Below are 20,567 nucleotides of genomic sequence, written 5' to 3' on the forward strand. Positions count from 1 at the left end.
TATAAATTCTCTGTTTCCATTGTATATGCCACTGTATACATGGTATACCTGAGCAGCCTACTGCTTGGACAAACTTAAATTGTGCATTAGAGGGAATTCACACAAACAGTGTTGTTGGCCTTTTTTTCCTGTTTTGGTTTGTTTTGGTGGGGCTTTTTGGGTTTTTTTCAGTAGTAAAAGGCATATATTTATTCATGGTCTTCCTGGAATTTATCAGTGTTAAAATTTCTTAAAATACCATGTCTCACCAAGGGGATAAGAAAATTCAAAGAGAAGTATTTGTAACATTATGACATATGCAGCACCACTAAATCAAGCCACTTCTACAAAAGTGGAAACAAATAATTTTACAATTTTTCTGTTTTTCATCATTGTTTTCCTTCTTTTGGACAGCTTTTAAAAGACTTCCCAGACGAGCTGCGTTCAGACATCACCATGCACTTGAACAAGGAGATTTTGCAGCTCTCCCTTTTCGAGTGTGCCAGTCGTGGCTGCCTCAGGTCTCTGTCTCTGCACATCAAAACCTCCTTCTGTGCTCCTGGGGAATACCTGCTCCGGCAGGGGGATGCCCTGCAAGCAATCTACTTTGTGTGCTCAGGTTCCATGGAAGTCCTAAAGGACAGCACTGTGCTGGCAATCCTTGGTAGGTTCACAATCATAGGCCCAAAGAGGAAGAATTGCTCCCCAGAGTAGCAGAACCTTCACTACTAATGGGCGGAAAACTGCCAGATGAGAAAGATTTTAATTTGCAATGCCTATTCTATGTATGCTCCTAGTCTTTTATTTTTTAGTTTAAACTTTCTTATATTTTGACCTAAGGAACTTTCAATTGAAGGATAGTTAGCTGTGCAATATTTCACTTCTGGTTTCCTTATATCTATTCTCTCTTCTTTTCATGTAAAGAGGTACTTGCAAGCTTTTGACACAAATTGCTGCTTTCTGCTATATTTGGTGATGGTATTGACAGCTCAAAGAACACTGGTCATTAGCTCCTAAATCTTTCATGAAAATTAGTGGCCAGGTTAATGCTCCCAAATGAAAGAAAGCAATAAGAGCCTACTTTCATTCTTTGGCACTTGCCTACAAGTGTGCCTTGCAGAAAAGCCACGTGGTGAAAAACAAACATTGTTGGCTCTGCTCCCCCAGGCTACTTCATGCTAACTGATGCTGTCTGCAGTCCTCTAAGTATATTGGAACTGAGAAAGGCCAGAAATTCTGTTCTAATAAATTTTTGTTTGCAAAGATGAAGATTTTTATTCATTGGGGTTTAAGCATCTCTAGCTATAAATTTCTGTGATTTGCCTCAATCTAAGACCTGCTAAAGAAATACTCTTTATCTTCTGCTAAAGGATGATTAGACCTGTCTCGGTTAATGTTTCTAAAGTTTTTTGGCAAAATAAAATATAAAATTTTACTCTAAAATAGAGAATTATTTTATTATGGTTTTAATATCTCTTTATACTTAAATGTATTCTTCTTTCTAATAATTTTTAATATTCTTATCAAACATAGTTAAAAAGAACACTTCGTTTTTTGCTTTCCTTCCTGTTTCCTGGGATTATACTAGACTGCTGATAATGCAAGCTTCTGGTCCTCTGTAATTTAATTTCCTTTATTTTACTAGAATGCATTTGATTGGTCTTTTTTAAGAATATAAATATGTTACATGTCCTACTTGTTTCAGAACTCTTTGATTCTGTTAGATTGACATTCCACATCACTCCATCACTTGTTCATTTCAAGGGAGTTTAAGAATCTCTTGATTTCATTGAATCACATAGAACAAAGTTATAAAATATGACTTATAATAAAATATAAGCTAAAAGCCAGCAAAAGTTCAAGAGGTATTTCCATTGGACCTATGATTTCATTATGATTCCATCTTCAAGCACTTCTGAAAGTGTTAATTAAGACATCATTGTGTAATGGTGACAAGCAAAACAATAAGAAAAAGATCGGTGGATTTCTGAGAGGAGTTAATGAAATCATAATGCAAAAAACATAAACATAACACAACGAAAGAATGTTTTGTTACAGTGAATGGGAGCTTTATCATTAAACCCAATTAACACCAGCAGAAGGTGAATGCATCAAACACATAGGTCCCTGCAAGAAATTGTGTTACTGATGTCATGTAAATCCAAGACAGCAGTTTTTTCCCTGACAATGCTGAGATACTTGCAGTCTCCACAATATTTTATAATTCTGTCCTGATTCTAATTCTAGTGGATTAGTTTTTGTTTACTGAACCGTTCTCACTAACAAGCACTGCAGCAAGAACTCAGTGAAATGTTCTCATTAAATATATCTTTCCTTCCTCTAGAGACTATTAGTTAGGATATATTTTATGGGAAAATATGTCTTAATATGAGTTATGTACTGTTTGATCATATATCTTTAATTTCTTAAAAACATTAACAATAAATTATTTTTAAAATTCCCATAGCGAGAACATTTATAGCTTTGCATGTCCCTGATTTATTGAAAAACAGATGTGCTCGTGAGAAACATGTATATATAAGCTTATTATCCAATTAAAGAGAAAAGAGCTACTAAGAATAGTTGAAAGGATTCTGTTATGTAACAAACGTTGACATTCAAGGTAGAATCATTTAATCACTTCATTAATTCTACATGAAACTTCAGGTTACTACCTAAAGTCTTTGCTGTATGATTTTCTTTTGAAAAAGAAACATATGCTAGCACTATCAGATCAGTTGTAGTATCTTTAAACCTGAAATTACTTCAAAATTTTAACTGCAATCAAATAAAAATCAAACAGTTTTTCCAAAATTTTTATACGGTATTGATACTAATACTGTTCATATATCTTAAAAGTTTCTAATTAAGATGTTTAAGGATCAGTTTTGGTATATTTAAAATGTTCTTTCCCTTGTCCATATTAACAGCTAGCAATAAATTAATACTGCCAACCCTTTGCTTAATATAATGGAAGAAATCTAATATCTTGTTGATATTTACAGTAAAATGTAAAAGTGTATTACTGCTTAGCTTTCTGCTGTATTTTATTTTGTAGCAATATATGTTGTGATGAGCAATGACAGATATTATTGTTACCTATCAAATTTCTCTTTCCCAGATTGACCTAAGCTCATACCAGTTCTCATTAATATTAACAGAGATTTTTAAGAGACCCCAAAGTAGCATTAATATATATATATATTCCTGGCATAAGAGAAAACCCCTCCCTAGCCTGAGTTTATGATAAATACTTTTGAGAAAGTTGTTCAAGGTCCACATAATAAGAAAAAAAATTATTTTAAGGTACTAAAAGTTATATTTTAAAATGTAAAACTATCCCATTTAAGAAGATTCAGGGATGGTTGACTGACTATTTCCTGTGTAATATACAGTTGGAATCACATGCTGAGTGGATTTTCCAATGCAACAGTCTTAACTTATTATTTATTAATCACAGAACAGTGTAAGATTGAAGGGACCTTCAGACCTTCAGGAGCTACCCAGCTTAAACCTACTTAAAACAGGGCAAATTTATCTCAGATTCCTCAGGGCTATGTTCAGGCAAGTTCTGAACATCTCCAAGGATGCTCACAATTCCACAGCCTCTCTGGGCAGGCTGTTCCACCATTTCTTGACTTTCACTTCCTGATTTATGATGAGAATTTAATTTGTTGCACTCTGTGCCCAGTACATCTTGTTTCCCTGTGCACCCTGAAGAGAAGTTTAACTCAGTTTTCTCTACAATTTTCTGCTGGGCTGTTGAAGACAGTAATAATATCCTTTCTTTGCCTTCTATTTGTAAGATGGAGATTTTTTTCAGCCTTTTCTCATAAATTGCATTCTTTAGTCCCTGATTTTTGGTAGCCTCTTTTGGTCTCACTCTATTATGCAATATTCTCTCTTGTACTGGGAAGCACAAAAATGAACACAGTATTCCAGATGAGGTATGACAAATATAGAGGGAAGGAGTCATTTTCTGGAACTTGCCGGCTCCACTCTTGCTAATGCATGTAACTTTTTGGGGAAAACCTCTGGTTCAATGACTTCAGAATTTATACCTTAGATGTTTATGGAAGCTTTTAATAACAAAATGTTTGTGCTTCTCAATACATAGTCAATTGACGTTTGTAATATAACTGATGTTCTAAGGCTATCTTGCCCATAAAGGAAAAAAAAAACAGCATAATTATTTTTTCTTAGGCCATTTTTTTCTTCTCTACATGTTTTCTTCTCTAGATGTTAAAATGTTGTCTTAACACCTGCATGTTTTAAGACACACACAAAAACACCTGACAACAGTTTTTTGAAAAAACAAAATTGCACCTGTGATTAGTTCCTAGCATAAATCTTCATTTTATACATATTTACTTTGCTGCTCCCTTAAATCAGCCAGTTACCTGTCTGGAAACTAGTTTGTGTACCTCCAGTTAATTGTGCATAAGTTTGCTTCTGCAAAAAAGAAAAAAAAATTAGTCTGTGACCCTTTAGCCTTTAGCACTAGTATCAATGGGATTTCAGGTTTAGGTGTAGCAATTTCATTAAACAGCTTTATGATTCAAAAAAGAAGCAAAGAATTTATGCTCTGAAGATAATTATTTTTGTATTCTCTTTTAGGTAAAGGAGATTTAATTGGAGCAAACCTATCCATTAGGGATCAAGTTATTAAAACAAATGCAGATGTTAAAGCTCTAACATACTGTGACCTCCAATGTATAATACTCAAAGGTCTCTTTGAAGTGCTCGACCTCTACCCAGAGTATGCTCATAAGTTTGTTGAAGACATCCAGCATGATCTCACTTACAATCTAAGAGAAGGCCATGAAAGTGATGTAAGTATCTCTAAAGGTCTCTGCGGTTTTTGTAATCTTTCAGGTGTTTCTCCTACCTTAGTAATTTCTCATAATTTTGTCACAATAAAGAAATAATATACAAATTATGTTAAAGGAACTGCTGATTCCATTTGTTTGATAATTCAGATATTACCTACAGGAATTTTTATCAGTTGGTCAGGTCATAAACATTGAACAATCTCTCTGCTTCTCATTTTCCATAACAAATATCATCCATGAGAGAAAATTCTTTATTTTTCAAATACTTTTTGTTTATGTCTAAAAGTAATTCAGTTATATAAACTATGTGTCCAAGTAAAGATTTTTAGCCATACCTTTTCTAGAAGCTCATGTGCCAGCATAATGAACATCCATCTCATACATCATTGGTTATCACTTTTAGTTAAGACTGTCATCACACACAATGAAAATGAGAAACAGTTGTTTCTCATACACTGCAAATGAAATGTATTTTTCCACTTAAATGAATACTTTAATACCAAACAAAAACAAAACAAGAAATTCCAGATAAAGCGCTCCTTAAAGGCTTCTGTACAGACTCGTCAAAGTACTTTCACTGATATTGTATAGAAAACACGTATATTCGGATTTTAATAGTGAAAAGCTTCTATGACATCTCTTTTTTTCTGACTTTATCATGTGAATGCTCAAAGACAGTTATAGCCAAACTCTTAACTTGTTGTTTAACAGTTCAGGTGTTTGTCTCTGTTTTGTGCTTCTCCTAACACAGAGGGAGGTAACACTGGAAAAACAAGAATTTTCACTAGGATACTCTCAAGACAGGGAACAAATGCAGTGCCAAGGAAGAGTGCACCAAAGTACTTTTCAGTGCAAAACCCCAATGAGCTTGATATATGGGCTGATTTTTCTGCACAGCTTCCTATTAGGTGTACTTTGGTGCAGTGTTTCCACAGCAACACTATTAAACCATTGCAGCAGAAAGGAGTCCATACAGAAGTGTGTACTTCTGGAGAGGAAAATAACCAGGATATCTCATTTGTTTGTCTCTTGAAATGTCTCCAAACTTCCTGATGCTGAAAACAGCAGCTGAGAGTACACAGCTGTTCTGAGAGCCCAGTGATTAGTTTGTATAACACATTTCCTTTGAGGATGAGTGTTTGATCTGGAAAGGAGTAAAACTCCATGAAAAGATAGGGTTTGAAGATAATTGCATTCCCCACTGCAGTTTTGTCGTGGAACTTGATGGATCCCCACAATATGTTGCTTCATGCTTTTCTGTATGGTGACAAATCTGGGGAACACCCTCTCAACTGCATTCAGTTTTTAACAATTCAGGGACAACTCTTCTCAAATTAAAGTCAGTTGAGAGATGTACAGACTGCCTGCTGACAACAAGCCTATGGTGGCCTTGAAGGAGAGTGTTTCTCAGGCTCTCTGAGGAGGATGGAATTTAAAGCAATGTGGGACACGTCCAAATAATTTTTCTGCTTTAAAGTAGAAAATACTTAGGGTATTTTTGAATGTATACCATATTTTCATGGTATAAACTGTTGCCTTAAAATTAAAGGAAAAAATATCCCAACATGAAGTAGCATCCAGTGTCACAGACAGATAAACAGAATCCAAGACAGATTATCTGTGCCACTTTTGCCTACATCCTCTGCTTAATTATCCCCTCTGTTACTATTTCTCCTGCAGTAGAACATCTCCTTTTTTTCCCAATCATTTCACTTATCAATAAGGATAAACAGTATAAATAAGGCAGCCAAAAATTGTACCACCACAAAATTAGATGGTACAAATGAGGACAGATATCTATGTCAACAGCAAGTGTGCCTGGTCGACCACTTGCTTTGCAGAAAAATACCCTGTCTTTGCTTCTGCTGAAAAATATGTGCAAACAGAAATAATTGAAGTTATCTGATGATTACAGTCAGAGAAAAGTAAGAAGAAAGTTTTCAGATGTACAGTTTGTAGGTATGCTAATATGACTTTTTGCTTCTTTTTGTTTGCTTTTTTTTTTTAATACAGCACTTGGGAATGGTATAATGGGAGTGTTTGTCAGCTAGGCCACTGTATCAGGACTCCTTCTCCCTAATACTTTTGAGAATATCTGTGACTTCTGCAGCTTTATGGAATGCTTGGGTTTGAAGAAATTTTCCTTAGTTAAATAGTAGATCTATTAATTTGAACAAGTCTCTTTCTCACTTTCTTTTTCTTGGATGTTTGAAATGACTGTAAATCTGTAGCTGAATGTGAATTTAATACTTCTTAAAATGAACCACCAGCAGTATTTAGGGTCACGTGAACTGCAGGGTGAAATAACATTAATTTTCCCGTTATGACTTTGTGAACTGTCTTTCAGTCTTGACCTAGAATGTTATTGCATTTTCAGTCAAAGTCCACAAAATTTACTGTAGGTTGAAGATTTACTAAAACTTTAAACCAGCATTAAAAAGCTGAGAATTAATAAGAATTTAGTCCTGGTAAATAAGAATTTATCTGCTTTCCACCTTCATTGTATGATTAAAATTGAATCAGAGATTCGAACTGAATTAGAAGCATGTGGACAAAAGAGGGGTCAGAAGTCATCTGTAGTGTCCCAAAGTATCAAAATTGGATAGTTGGCACTAGATTACATATCTTCCCAACCAACATACAAAAACGAAACATTTTAAATTTATTTTCTTGGTTCATTTGCAAGTCTGAGAGGATATATAATGATGTGTTTCATCTGCACTAAACTCCAAGCAAGGTATAACTGTGGAAAAGGCTCAAGGACTTCCACAGTTCTGTCTCTTTTCAGTAAAACCAGATGTAATCAGGTTTCCCAGTAACAAGTAGAAACTGTAGCTGTCTGGTAATAGACTGATTGAAAGCATTGTTTAGCAGTCTTGGAAGAAAAGCCCAGATTTTAAGTATAGGAGCAGGCAACTATTTCAGGCTCTAATGAATAAAAGAAAAAACAGACACAAAATCAGAGAGACAGACTTTAAATGATTCCTCATGATAACTCTTAAGCCAGGAATTGCTATGTGATTTATCATTAATGTGTGTTCAGCCACACTGGCAGTGCTACTTGGCCATCTTTTTATACATTTTCATCACAGCAAGAGAGAAACTACCAAAAGAGACTTTTTGTTGTTTTTGCATCATCTATCCCTTGCTTTCTTTGCTCCCTTTTGGTCAATAAACCAATAACTGTGTTTGTATATGTATTCAACTATTTGAGGAAAGCTGGAAAACACTAATTTTTCTGGTAGCTGGAGCTGTGACACTAAAACAATTTGGCCATTGCAACCAATTTTTCTAGGTGTGTGACTATGCTGTCATAGTAAGGAAATAGTTTGCTGAGTGACACAGATTTTGACATGTACCTCATCCTGTCTGTACAATTTTTCACTATGAATTACAAATTGCATATGTACTAGACAGTGAGAGTGTCCCATATCTGATTTGATAAAAATAAGCCATCAGAAGAAGGTTCTTAAAACATATGTGGATACATCTTCACACATACATTAACATGAAAAACTGGGAATTATTTTGTTATCCACCAGCACTGTAAAATGTGTTATTTGATGCATTTAGAGAGTAGTAGCAGCTGTTCATAACTCTGAATTATCCTATAAACTCAGAATAAGTAAATGTTGGGACAATATCTTTGTAGGCTTTGTGAGAATTTATTGTTTCAGGTTATTTCTTATGTCCACACAGAAGCATTTACAGCATTATCCAGATTTAAAAAAAAAAAACAACAAAAACAACCACCCAAATAAACAGAAAAAACCCAATGACAAAAAACACACAAAGACCAATCAAAAATCAAACCAAGGCTTTGTTAGAGCCACACTGATAAAAAGAGCAAGAAGCCTCCTTGACACCTATACTATCAAGCTATAATTAAGTCCCAAAGGAAGACAAGGCACATGCAGGCACAATCCTTGTCTCACTAAAGCTCTATTGATGTGAGTCATTCTCAAAAAGAAGAGGTTATAATCCTGAACAGTCAAAAGTCTTTGTTTTTAGATACGACTTGCAACTAAAAAGAATCTACTCTTCCTTTTGTAGACTTTAAAGTAGTGTTCTGGCTCCTTCCCCTCTCTCCAAAGAGCAATGGAGCCTCCAGCCTATCCTAGCCCAGCTATTATGGTCGGTGGCTTCACTGAACTTGGGAACTTTATGCAGAAAGAAAATCTGACCTGATTGTTTGCGGGGAAAAAAGCTTTAATAATAGAAAACAGCAAACAGCAAGCTGATCATCTTGTATTGAACGAACCAGGAAAGATGGTACATAGAGGCCAATTCCATGCATGAGGACAATGACAAAATGCAAGTGTTAGGGTATGGCAGGGGTATCCATAAGCTTGGAAGAGGGGAGCAATTAGGGCGGACTTTAGGGAGGGGATCCAATATGAAAGGGCGATTAGGAATATTAAAATTATTGCAACAAAAAGGAACCAAACGACAGCAAGAGATACAGAGAACATTCTGGCAATGATCAACATCTAGAACTGGAGGATTCTGGGGGTGATTTTTACTCACCCCTACAGCAAAGGGTTTTCCCACAGCCTTAAGCCATGATCATCCACATTTTTATTGGAGTTACCTTCAAAATCTCCCCTGTTTTGTTTTCCTAAAATGGAAATATAAACTGTTTTTTCAAAAGTCTGCATCATAAATATTAACCGTCAGGAATAACAGTAATTAATATTAATAAAATTAACAGTCCCGTTTTGATTAAAGATAAGGCATAAGTAGATAGATTCCAGCCTTTGAAGAGATGGGTGAGCCAGTCATTTGCCTGCTCAATTTGCAATTTTCCAACTCCCTCCTTTAGAAGGCTTATGCTGCAGGAAATAAATTCACTGTGATCTGATAAATTCATGCAGCATAAGCCTTCAGAATCTCCACAGCCATGACCATGTGCTAATAATAAAAAGTCAGTTGTAGCACGGTTTTGGAATATGGCATGGCAAACTGCATTAACTTCTGCCAGTAGTTCATGGAGGGCGACTGATGTCACATTGGTTTGGTTATTGAGCCAGCATCCAATGCCATCTAATTGTTTGAGGGCTTTAGCAGCAGCTACCCGTGGCAATAAAGAAGACATAATGATTTCAGTTTTTCTCGTCCAATAGGTAATTTTACCATTACAATCTTTTTCAAATTGGTGAATTGATCTTTTTGTTTGTGTTAATATGTGAGCCATGGAAACACTAGGTGCTAGCACAGTAAGATGCCCCAAGCTTCATGGGCCGCCCTTGATTTTTGATGGAATAGCCAGCCAAGCCCTGTCTCTTTAGATGAAAAAGACACCAGGTGGTAGTTGGATTAAGTATACTTTGGACCAGACTGAAGTGTGAGTGGTATAATTGCACCATAAAGTTTTGTTTCAATATAATTGACTATTTGCTGGAATATCTTGAAAAGATGACAAATGCCCAAAATTTATACAATAATCCATTTTGACTGATCCAAATAATTCCAGTTCCTGGGGCTCATTTGGTGCATGTGGCAATTTTTTGATCCAATGGTCCCAATAATCTGTGAGGATAGGTTTTATAATTTTAGTAATTTGATCCCAGATTTGTAGAGTACAGATGGCCACACATCGGTAGGTAAACCCACTAGACAGGCAGAAAAGGGGTTACTAAGGCTACTGAAAGGCACATAGTTTCTTGTTTGATAATATTAGCTAACGTGACCCAAACATTTTGTCTTGGATGTGGGATTATCCAGGTGATACTTGGGAGAGGGAAATTGGAGCAGATGAGCAGGGCAACCCAGATGTTCATTCTTATGGCTGGTGTTCAGTTGATCGCTGGTGTCTCTCTGGAGAGGAAGCTGTCCTCTAGAATGAAAACACTCAGATGGTGAAACACAAGGAAAGATTGATTCTGTCACTAATTGTAGTGTAAATGAAACATAATGACAAGGTTTCATGAAAATGTGTTAGATTCCTTCTCCAGCTGGGAAGATGGAGACTCACTGCGCCTTAGCCAGGGTCTTTAATAATAAAATAGATAAATAGACAAATACATTTTAATAGGTAATCTAGCAACCAAGAAGCAATAAAACCAAAGGATCTCCCCCCATCTTCCCTCTGAAAGGCATTGTCTGACAAAACAGGGATTAATTCCTGTCCTTTGGAGAGGCTGGTGTTTAGAATTTATTAAATTTTAATGACTGAGTTGTGAGGAATTTTTAATATAATAAAGCTCAAGTTGTTATTTGCAATACCTAAGAAATTACAAGGGATGCTCCTCATTTTCTTTTGGAAAATCTGACAACTGGGCCAAATCAATTGTTTGTAAAGGTGAAAGTAATTCTAAGCTCTGGAGCATACAATAGAGGGAGAGCTAGGAAAGAAAAATGTCTACAAATTCTAATCTAAAATATACTGAGCTTTCTGGTTCATTCCAACTAAGCCTTAAGTAAGTATTTTTAAAGCATATAAGTAATTCCTCTTCATGTCATTTTTACTGCTTATTTGAAGACTTTTATTCCTTTGTTCTAACTGTTGCCATTGCTCTTGAAAATGAATAGCAAAAAATATTTTGAATGCAAGTACAAATTGAGATTAAATCCTGCCTTGCCACTGTTTGGTTTTCAGCTAGAAGATTATATATTTGACATGCATTCACTCTTGCCTCTTTAGTCATGCTTTTTCTAGAACCAGATTTCTACTATAGGTCATGTGAATTTATGAATGTTGCTTTCCAATACAGCAATAACACTTTCTATTGCATATTTGATTATCTATCATGAATCAGAAATTAAAAGAGTGTGAAGTTTCTGATTTTTTAACGCATTGATCGTCTGCATAGTAAATAGTATTTCACTTTAAGGAATCAAATAACTTATCCTATTTGCTACTCTATAAATAGTAAGGAAAAAGGCATGGGGGTGGGGGGTTAAGTTACTTTTAATCTTGGTAGATTTTGTAAGACAAGAAAACCTGACATAAAATTCAGTCACATAATTACTTACTGATGAGTTTAACTTCCAAAGCAAAATTTTAAAAAATCTTATTTCATGGGTATTACTTATGTGTTCATAGTAAAAGTCATGCATTGAAAAAATGAATTTCTAAATCAGCTCTTACTGTACTGACATACTTAGTCATTATTCCTCTACTCCAGCCTACATCACAGTTCCTCCTGCACACTGTAGGACAATCACAGGTTGCAAAATACTTTTAATAATAAGTACAGTAATTTCACAACTATAAGGCGCACCAGAATATAAGGTGCACCACCAGGAGTCAGCAAATTTCACAACTTTGTACATTATATAAGGCGCACCAGACTATAAGGCGCACTTTTTTTTTGCAGCGAGGAGCTGTGTCGCACGTAACAAAATAACGAATTACTGGCAGGTGCTAAATTTGCAAACATTTTTCACAGACTGGCGTAGCCTTTAAACACAGCCCCAGGTGCCCTCCCCATGCTGCGGGCCCCGGCACTCCTGCCCACCCCTGGCACCAGCTGGCACGGCTCGCGGCTCCTGGCTCCCACCACGCTGCCGCGGGTCCCAGCTTCCCCCGCCCAGCAGCCGCAGTTGCCCTGGGCCCCGGCACTCCTGCCCGGGGCTGGCTGGTGCAGCTCGGCTTGCGGCTCGGCCACCGTGGCCGACGCCGGATTCCCGCCCACGCCCGGGCCACGGCCGCTGCCGGCTCCTTCCCCCCGTGCCTGGGCTGCCGCTGTCACCGGCTCCTTCCCCCCGTGCCCAGGTTGCCACCACTGCCGGCTCATTCCCCCCACACCCGTGCTGCGGCCGCCACCGGCTCCTTCCCCCTGTGCCCGGGTTGTGCCGCGATGCCGTAAACGCGAACCGCACCACGATCCCGCCAGTCCGTACCGCCCCGGTGCTCCAAGCTGCACTGCAATGCCATCAGCCCGAGTCGTGCAGCGATGCCATAATGAAGAGCTGCGCTGCGATCCCGCCAGCCCGTGCCAACCCCGCACTCTGGGAGCCCTGTGCAGCGGCACCCTCGGCACCCCAGGACCCCCGTGATACAGGAGCCATGGCCACCCCGAGCCAACCCGGAAGTGGGAGCTGCCGCGGCCCCGAGCCACGGCAGCCCTGGCACCGCAGAAGCCCTGAGCCCGGGGTTCCCATGGGGCCAGGGCTGCTGCGGCTCGGGGTGGCTGTGGTTCCCACTTCCGGGTTGGCAAATTTCGCAACTTTCACTATAAGGCACACTTCCGGGTTCGGACCAAAATTTTAGTCAAAAGGGTGCGCCTTATAGTCGTGAAATTACTGTAATTTTCATAGAACATTTGCCAAATAATTGCAAACAACTTTTTAATAGAAAAGATAGTTTTGTCACACCACCCAGCAGCTGAGTAAAATGAAGTGACTTACCTTAAAATAAGTCAATCAATCGTACTTTAAGAGTAGATCTGGATAACTTTGAGGAAAACTTGGAATTTTTAAATAGCTTAGAGCATATTAAGCACCTATCTTTGTCAGTAGCTTGTCTGGCAGAGGATCATGTATTATTCTTGCAGATGTAACTCACTGGTGTTTATTGCCAGTTAGTATAAAACTTGCAGAATGTGAGGCCCATCAATGGCAGTTTTTGTGTTTTTATGCAAGAATTATTACAGCAGGTAGAATATAGAATTGAATAAATCACCTAAAGCAATAGAAGTCTAGTACTTTATTCAAAAAAAAAAATTAAACTGTGAACCAACTGTTTATGATCTTTCTCTTTGCTCCATGTGCACATGTTTCCCTTAGCTCTAGGTGTTCTGTAAGAAGCCCTAAGTGGTTGATGGCTGAACAACCCCTGCTTCTGCCCAAAAGACACCATATATTAATTTTCCCTTAATATCTCTTGATATGAAGTGGAGCCTGTAAACTTCTCCACTTCTCAGTGATTATGGTGTAGGAATGAAGGTGCTCCTCATACTGTCAAAAACTAAACTAATTTTAAAACTGGTAACATATAATTAACTTTGATTCCTGATATGTTCATAGGAGTAGGTCTTTTGCCTGCCTCTGTGCATGGACTACTCTCCAATTAGAGTTGCTGTCAAACATAACTCAGGGCTCTCACCTTTTACAAGCTACTCAGATTTTTCATTTATATTTCTGGGATGATCTGAAATATTTTTTCCTTCTTCCCTCTCTGTCTCTCTCTTCCTCTTTACAAAAAATTATTGCTGAACAAGGCAGCACTCGTACAATGTCATTTACTCAGCTCAACTTCATTATTCTTATGGAACAAGTCATGCAGCTGTACATGGGCATAAGCACTGGTAAAAACAAACAAAATCAGAGCAGTTAATTCACCTGTTTTACTCTTCATTTTTGATATTAAATGGATGAGATGTATTTTGGGAATGAGCTCTGTCCAATATCTCTCTGCAAGATATTTCACAGGTCTCCTACCCATATTCATGACAGTAAGTAGGTTTTGGTGGATGTTTGGCTCTTAAGTTGGATGCTAGTTTCAAACAAGGAAATCCACTGCAATTACCTCCTCCCTGTGCAGTGCTACAGTCAGTCTTTCCTCCAGACCCTCAGCCTGACAATTAACTGCTTCCCTTACTATAGGAGAAAGGCTGACCTGGAGCTATACCTGACACTTTTTTTTGTAGTCTGGTAGCTCATAAAGCTTGTTTACTTGTGAGACTGACGTGTGATGCCTCTGAGCCGTGTCTTCCCCCCAGTACCCCTCAAGATAATCACCTCACTGTTGTATTTCTAATATATTCTTCTATATGGTACGTTGCTGAGAACTAATGCAACAAGGAAGCATGTAACTCAAAAAATATAGACTGCTTGGCCTTTTTATTTTCTTTCCTAGTACCTTTACCTAAAGAATCTTTATTCACTAATAAGCTCCTGCTACATTTCTTTAGTCTTCAGTTATTCTAATATTTTTGAAAATAATAACAGGCACCTACACAGTCTGGTTTTCTCTCTAGTAATTTTTTCTTCTGATTTGTGGCCATTTTCTAGTTAGAAGATTCATTATAGCACAACTTATTTGAGCAATTATGTAATCTTTTCCTTTTTTTTTAAATTCATTTTTCTATTTTTATGAATCTTTCCCATTTTACACCTAAAACAAGTGGAAAATTCAGTGTAAGGGTAAATCACAAAAGACATGGAAAAGGGCAAACAGGAGGGGAGGAAATTAACCTATTTGCGTTAGTCTGGGACTATGTTAGATATTTGTGACCTATGCCCATATTCTAACTCTCTTACTTTTGTGAATGGATTAAGAAAAAGGAATTATGAGCTTTACATTATTTATTAAAAGATTTAAAATATTTATTAAAAGATTTTCACAAGTAGACCTTAGCATTTCCTTGACAAACACAAAAAAACCATTCATTGTAACTAGAATTAACATGCTTAAATAAGTGACAAAATTTTACTTCTAATTTTAGCTTTTGAGTCTTTTTGAACACTCTCCATTCCCATTCATTTCACTTCCTGGGATTATTACATTCTGTATCAGATTATAAAGCTTAACCCGAGGGTAACACGTTGAAAAAAATCCAGTCTAGCAAAGCAGCTTATTGATGTTTTTAGACTGTTGTATGATGAGGATACGAAACACTGTGTCAAACAGAATTTTAGACAGGAAAAGCTCCTGGCTTTCAGAGTATTGCCTTGGAATCTAACCGTATTTCTATTTTAATTAGACAGGCATTCTAGAGGATAACTTTTTTTCAAATATGTCTCAATGTGCCTTAGGGAACATGACAATATAACTTTTACAATATTAATATTATCTTTGTCTCTACACTGTAAAAAATGGAAAATAAAATTAATCCTCATACAGCTAAACTTGAAAATTATGTCAGTTTAGAAAGTGGATTGATTTCTAATTTTTTTTTTTCATTATTCCTTTTATTTTGTGTTGATATAGCACTGATCTGTTGGGGACATTAAATTTAGAAGCGCTTTTACAATGACTTGTCCTTTTATTATTTTGGGTAATATAGGATTAACTAATGAAGGAAATTATATAAAGTTAACAATACAAACACAACTCCTTCACTGTATCTACAGCCTCAAACTGAGGAGTCTAACTGAATATCAATCCAGGGCCAATCATACAAATATCTATGAGCCTGTTCAAAACCTTAGAGCTGCTTGAAGTTAAGCATATATATTTTATTGCTTTGGAAGGTGTTAGCCTTTATTGTAGTTTCTATTATGTAAGTCTTTACCTGACTGTAATCAATTTGTTGAAGTATTAAAAAGCTTGCTCTACTATAACTTTTTTCTGCAGTAATCTGCAAGCTTTTCCAAAAATACAACCTCCCAGAGAGTACAGTCAGTTCCAGGTCTAGTGTCTATTTTAACAATTCCTTCTTTTGTCTTCTTTTAATCTTATTGATAGACTACTCTTTAATTTTATTTTTTTTAATTCTTACTGCTACAGATTTATTATGAAAGATGCATTTTGAAAGCAATTGAGACACTAGTTTCTTCCCCTGCTTTGGGGTGGAGTAGAGGCATGTAAGCAAATAGAAGTAAAAATTACTAATTATATTATCCATATTTTCGATTTATTTATTCTTAATGTGGCACAAGTGACAGAGATAGTTTTTTTTCTTTCTCTAGCAAGAAAGAAGATAGTCTTTTCTTTCTTTTTAACAAGAAATGTAATACATCCTGTACTGCTCATGAAACAATTAAAATATATGTAATTTTAAAAAAATAATTAATGCAGTGAGGTTAAGTAAACTTTTAACACCAAATATAAAAGCTCATGTGAGAATTTACATCCAAGAAAGTATTTATTTGGAAAAAAAAACCAAACGACTATCCAAAGCTAACCACAAGCAGACAGTCACAGAATATTTGTACCAACTTCACAGTTCATTACAAAGAATCAAAACTTTCAGGACAACAGCTTAACAGGAGATTGCAGAGCTCATGGCAATTCACAAGTATTGTCTCCCTAGGACAAAATACCAGTGACAGATCTGCTGTTCAACTTTTGCTGTTAACTCAATGTGCTCTGTTCTGTAAGAAGCTTCAGAGATGCTGAAAACATCTGCTTCCACAAAATACTCCTTCTTTATCTGTCCATTAAGCGAGGAAGAGAGATAAGAATAGCCCCGAGAAAACATAGGAACAAGCCAATGAACAATAGAAAGTCTCAAAAAGAAAAACAAAGCAAGAAAAAACCCAATAGGGGTTGGGCATGGTGAATTGCTCAGTATAAAACAATTATATCTAACAAGCTCTTTGTGAGTGATTGAGTCTTCTGTGATTTAGAGGACTTGTGACATTTCATTAAAAATTTCCTGATTACAGAAAACTGAGGCCTGAGCACATGTGAGGCATTAAGTTTTTCAGCAGTACAATAATCTCTTGTTATGTACTTGTATCTTTTCCATTACCACACAGTAAATTTGTAAAGAATAGAACATCTGGCATGCATTCTTGGGGTTTTTTCCCACACTGCGAGTGCTCCTAAATGGGCTTTTCCCATTTCCAAATGCTGACTAAGAACATTAATACTGTCATTTCAAATCCTTTCCTGAAAATGTATTTTATCCTTTTGACTCCTCAATATAAAGAATTATTCATGTATTTTAGTACCACAGATTACAAGAAAATAAGTGAACTTTTTTTTTTATTTCTATTTTTATTCCTACTTTTTGTGAAGGCAACAAGAATCAGACCAGCAAACACTGGTGACATTCTATTGAACCCCAGCATGCAAACCTACTGACTGGACATAAAATGTATTAGCCTCCAATTTCATTGTGTCTCTGAATTTTTCTTTTTAGGGTTTTATCATTGGAATTCATCTTGAATGACTGTACTTCCATCTAATTACCTGGGTTGGCCACAGCTCCTGGCAGAGATTCTTTATAAATGAGTACTGCCTCTTGACACTGAAAAAATTGTCAGATCACTGGCTTTCAACAGCACACCACTAGTCTTTTCAGATGGATAAATATTCGGGGGGTTTTTTTGCTTCTAATATACAGTTTTAAGGATTACTGAATTTTTTAAATCTGTGCATTACGATATATAAAAATTGGATTAATATAGATTTGTGATTCCGTATATGGAAGAATTTTATGAGTCTGGTTTGGTACATGATCTATTATTGTTTTTTTTCCTTGTAAAATTAAATTTAATAGCTGGTTTCACAAGACAGAAAGAGATACCAAGGCTGAAATTAAAAATTCAATTAGACTCTTTGACAGTATTTCACATAACTCATGCTAACATGAATCTTTCTGTTTTCTTCTCAATGCATAGGAAGTTAAATATCAGTTCTTATCCTTTAAGAGCTGTACTTCTTTTAAAAGGCAGGTATGTGAGGTATTTGACACACTCTTTGCATAAGGAAAAAATAGAGCTTTTTATAGAAGACTGCACCTGTCCATTGCCCTAAATAAAAGTTTTAGCATTCTAGAAACTAGGGCAACACCTCCTAATTATTTTCTCTGATATTACATTTTTGCAAAGATAAAGCTATGTGCATAATGAGGACTTTTAATTTACTGCACTTTGACTTGCTTTGTCCAAGTTTTTGTTCATCTTTTCTCTTTGAGGCTGGAGGGAGAGACAGAGAGGAGGTGCTGAAACAAGTTTAGAATCAAAATCCTTGAGAATTCTCTCTGGACACAGATTAGTTTATTTTGTCAACTTTCAAGGAGTAAGCCATAAAGCCCAGGCCCCTGCTGTGTGTGCAGGACTGGGTATCCAAAGCTGCAAGCAGTGAGTATGGTTGCAGTGTATTTGTACAGAAGCAATTACAATGCTTTTTACTGTGGATTTTGTGCTATGGAAAAGATAGTTTATAGGTCTCTAGTTTGTTTTATAATATCAACATTTTCAGGCTGAAATTGTCCCCAGTGGGTTAAAGGAGCTAGTTTGGGGAAACAGAAGTCTGATAAGCAGTTTCCTCACATCATGTGCTACATGTTTGTACCTGCCCTTCTTCTCTGTTACTCAGCCTCCTGAGAACACTCCTTCCCCTCCCTGCAAAAAGCAACCTGCCTTCAAAATTCCTTTACCTTCTCTTGGAAAAGTCACAAGGCAAGAAAGTGCTGCCACTAACCCCATTTGTTGTGCATCCAGTTTCCCCAGTGACCAAGCCAGGGTAACACGGAGCAGAGAGGGATGGATGGGTGGCTGTGGCTTCAGTGCTGAGCAGCAAAGAGGTTCAGGAGCAAGGGCACAGTGCTAGCAACTGGTCATGCAGCTTAAAACCCATATAATGATTTCTTTGTCTATGTTTTCAAGATGTACAGTCCGGATTAACGTATTCAGGTGGGAAAAAACCAACATCAAAACAAAAAGTGAGGGAAATCTTCACTCACTATACAAATTACAAATGATAAGTCACTTCTAAAGCCTTCAGCAGGAAAATGCATACTTTCTGTACTTTCTGAGATGCTTTTTATGAAGTTGCTAATATTTGGAATTTGCCTAGAATTTAATTAAGGCTGCTACTTAACATTCCTACTGTACCTGCTTCTAGAAGCCAAGCAAACTGATGCCTGGGCACAATTTTAAACTAATATTTTAAACATATGTGCAAAGCAGGCTAGTAGTACTTCCTAATTCTGACTTTGATATTTTAGCACATTTCTAGTTTCCCCTCATCCTGAATCTTGAAGAAGATAATGATTCTTCAGTTGGCATAGATTACAATGCAATTTGTGAGATTTCAGTATCTGACACCTCATCCTCTGCTAATATCATCTAGTACTTTATCTAACTCAGTAAGAACACAGCAGTTATTTTGTTTGCATAGCCTCATTATTGCAGTTGCTCTGTTTGGCAGTTATTAGAGTCTTATTGATACATTTAATGATACACCTCTACTGGCTTGGCTGTTGTGCAGTAGGATTTCTGCTTACAAAAACTTAAATGTTCTGTACTTGTATGTTATACCACTTGTAATACCCTCACTACAAAACAGTTTTTAGGTTAACCTGAAAACTTGGAACAAAATCATAAAAATTTTTAAAAACACACACAATCATTCTTTTCAAATGTAAAATTAGAATATTTAAGAGTTCTGAAGATTTTTGTCAAACAAACTGAGAAGGTTCAAAGACTTTCAGACATGCCTAACTGCTATCCATGTTTGGAGAAAAATAAACTGACAAATGGGTTAAACACTTTTTGCCTTGATATGTGGGCTTAGGAAAGCTGAAAGTAATTTCTCAAAATTTTATCTGGCAGACTAAAATATTCATATAAATACAGTGTAGAAGCTGTCAGAAGTTTGCCCATGGTAAAGAAGCGGACAAGCATTCAAATGAACAGCAGAATTTTCACAACAGATATTAGTCAGCAGTTCTGGTGTATTTTATTAGAACTAGTTACTCTTGAAAAGTTGCGTAATTTTTTCTTCTTCTTTTTTCTTTTGTTTTACTTTCTGTGTAATTTGAGAAAATAAAATATTGTGGCCTTGACGCCTTGGTTAGACACCTCTGCCTCAGGACTATCTTGCTCCTATTTGCTTCAGTCCCACCATTGTTTTTGAAAATATCCCAGAGATGCTGGAGACACTTAGTTCATCTTCACAGACAGACTAGGCTGGCACAGGAGCTAAAGCTAAGCAGGGCCAAAGCAGAGCACTTGCTCCTGCATTTCAATCAAACCAGTACTGAAACCTACAAGGCATGCTTTCACACATCTACATTTATTCACAGGTTTGGAGTCTTGATCAACTTTTTTATTAAAGTAAAATATTAATTTTTTCATTAACTCACTTTTTGTTTAAGATGAAACAACTTTTTTTTTCTCTCTCAAAGCACCTGT

General features: G+C 36.6%; 1 protein-coding gene across 2 annotated transcripts in view; it reads left to right on the forward strand.

Moving 5' to 3' along the window:
* KCNH8 (potassium voltage-gated channel subfamily H member 8) overlaps positions 1-20,567 on the forward strand; it is a 185,274-nt gene that overhangs the window by 142,670 nt on the left and 22,037 nt on the right. For both annotated transcript variants that reach the window (XM_033079300.1, XM_033079308.1), the window contains exons 10-11: positions 394-643; positions 4,597-4,811. In XM_033079300.1, coding sequence (XP_032935191.1) covers positions 394-643; positions 4,597-4,811 — 465 coding nt within the window. The remainder of the gene's footprint in view (positions 1-393; positions 644-4,596; positions 4,812-20,567) is intronic.

This window comes from Catharus ustulatus, chromosome 1, assembly GCF_009819885.2.
Source record: "Catharus ustulatus isolate bCatUst1 chromosome 1, bCatUst1.pri.v2, whole genome shotgun sequence".
Lineage (NCBI taxonomy): Eukaryota > Metazoa > Chordata > Aves > Passeriformes > Turdidae > Catharus > Catharus ustulatus.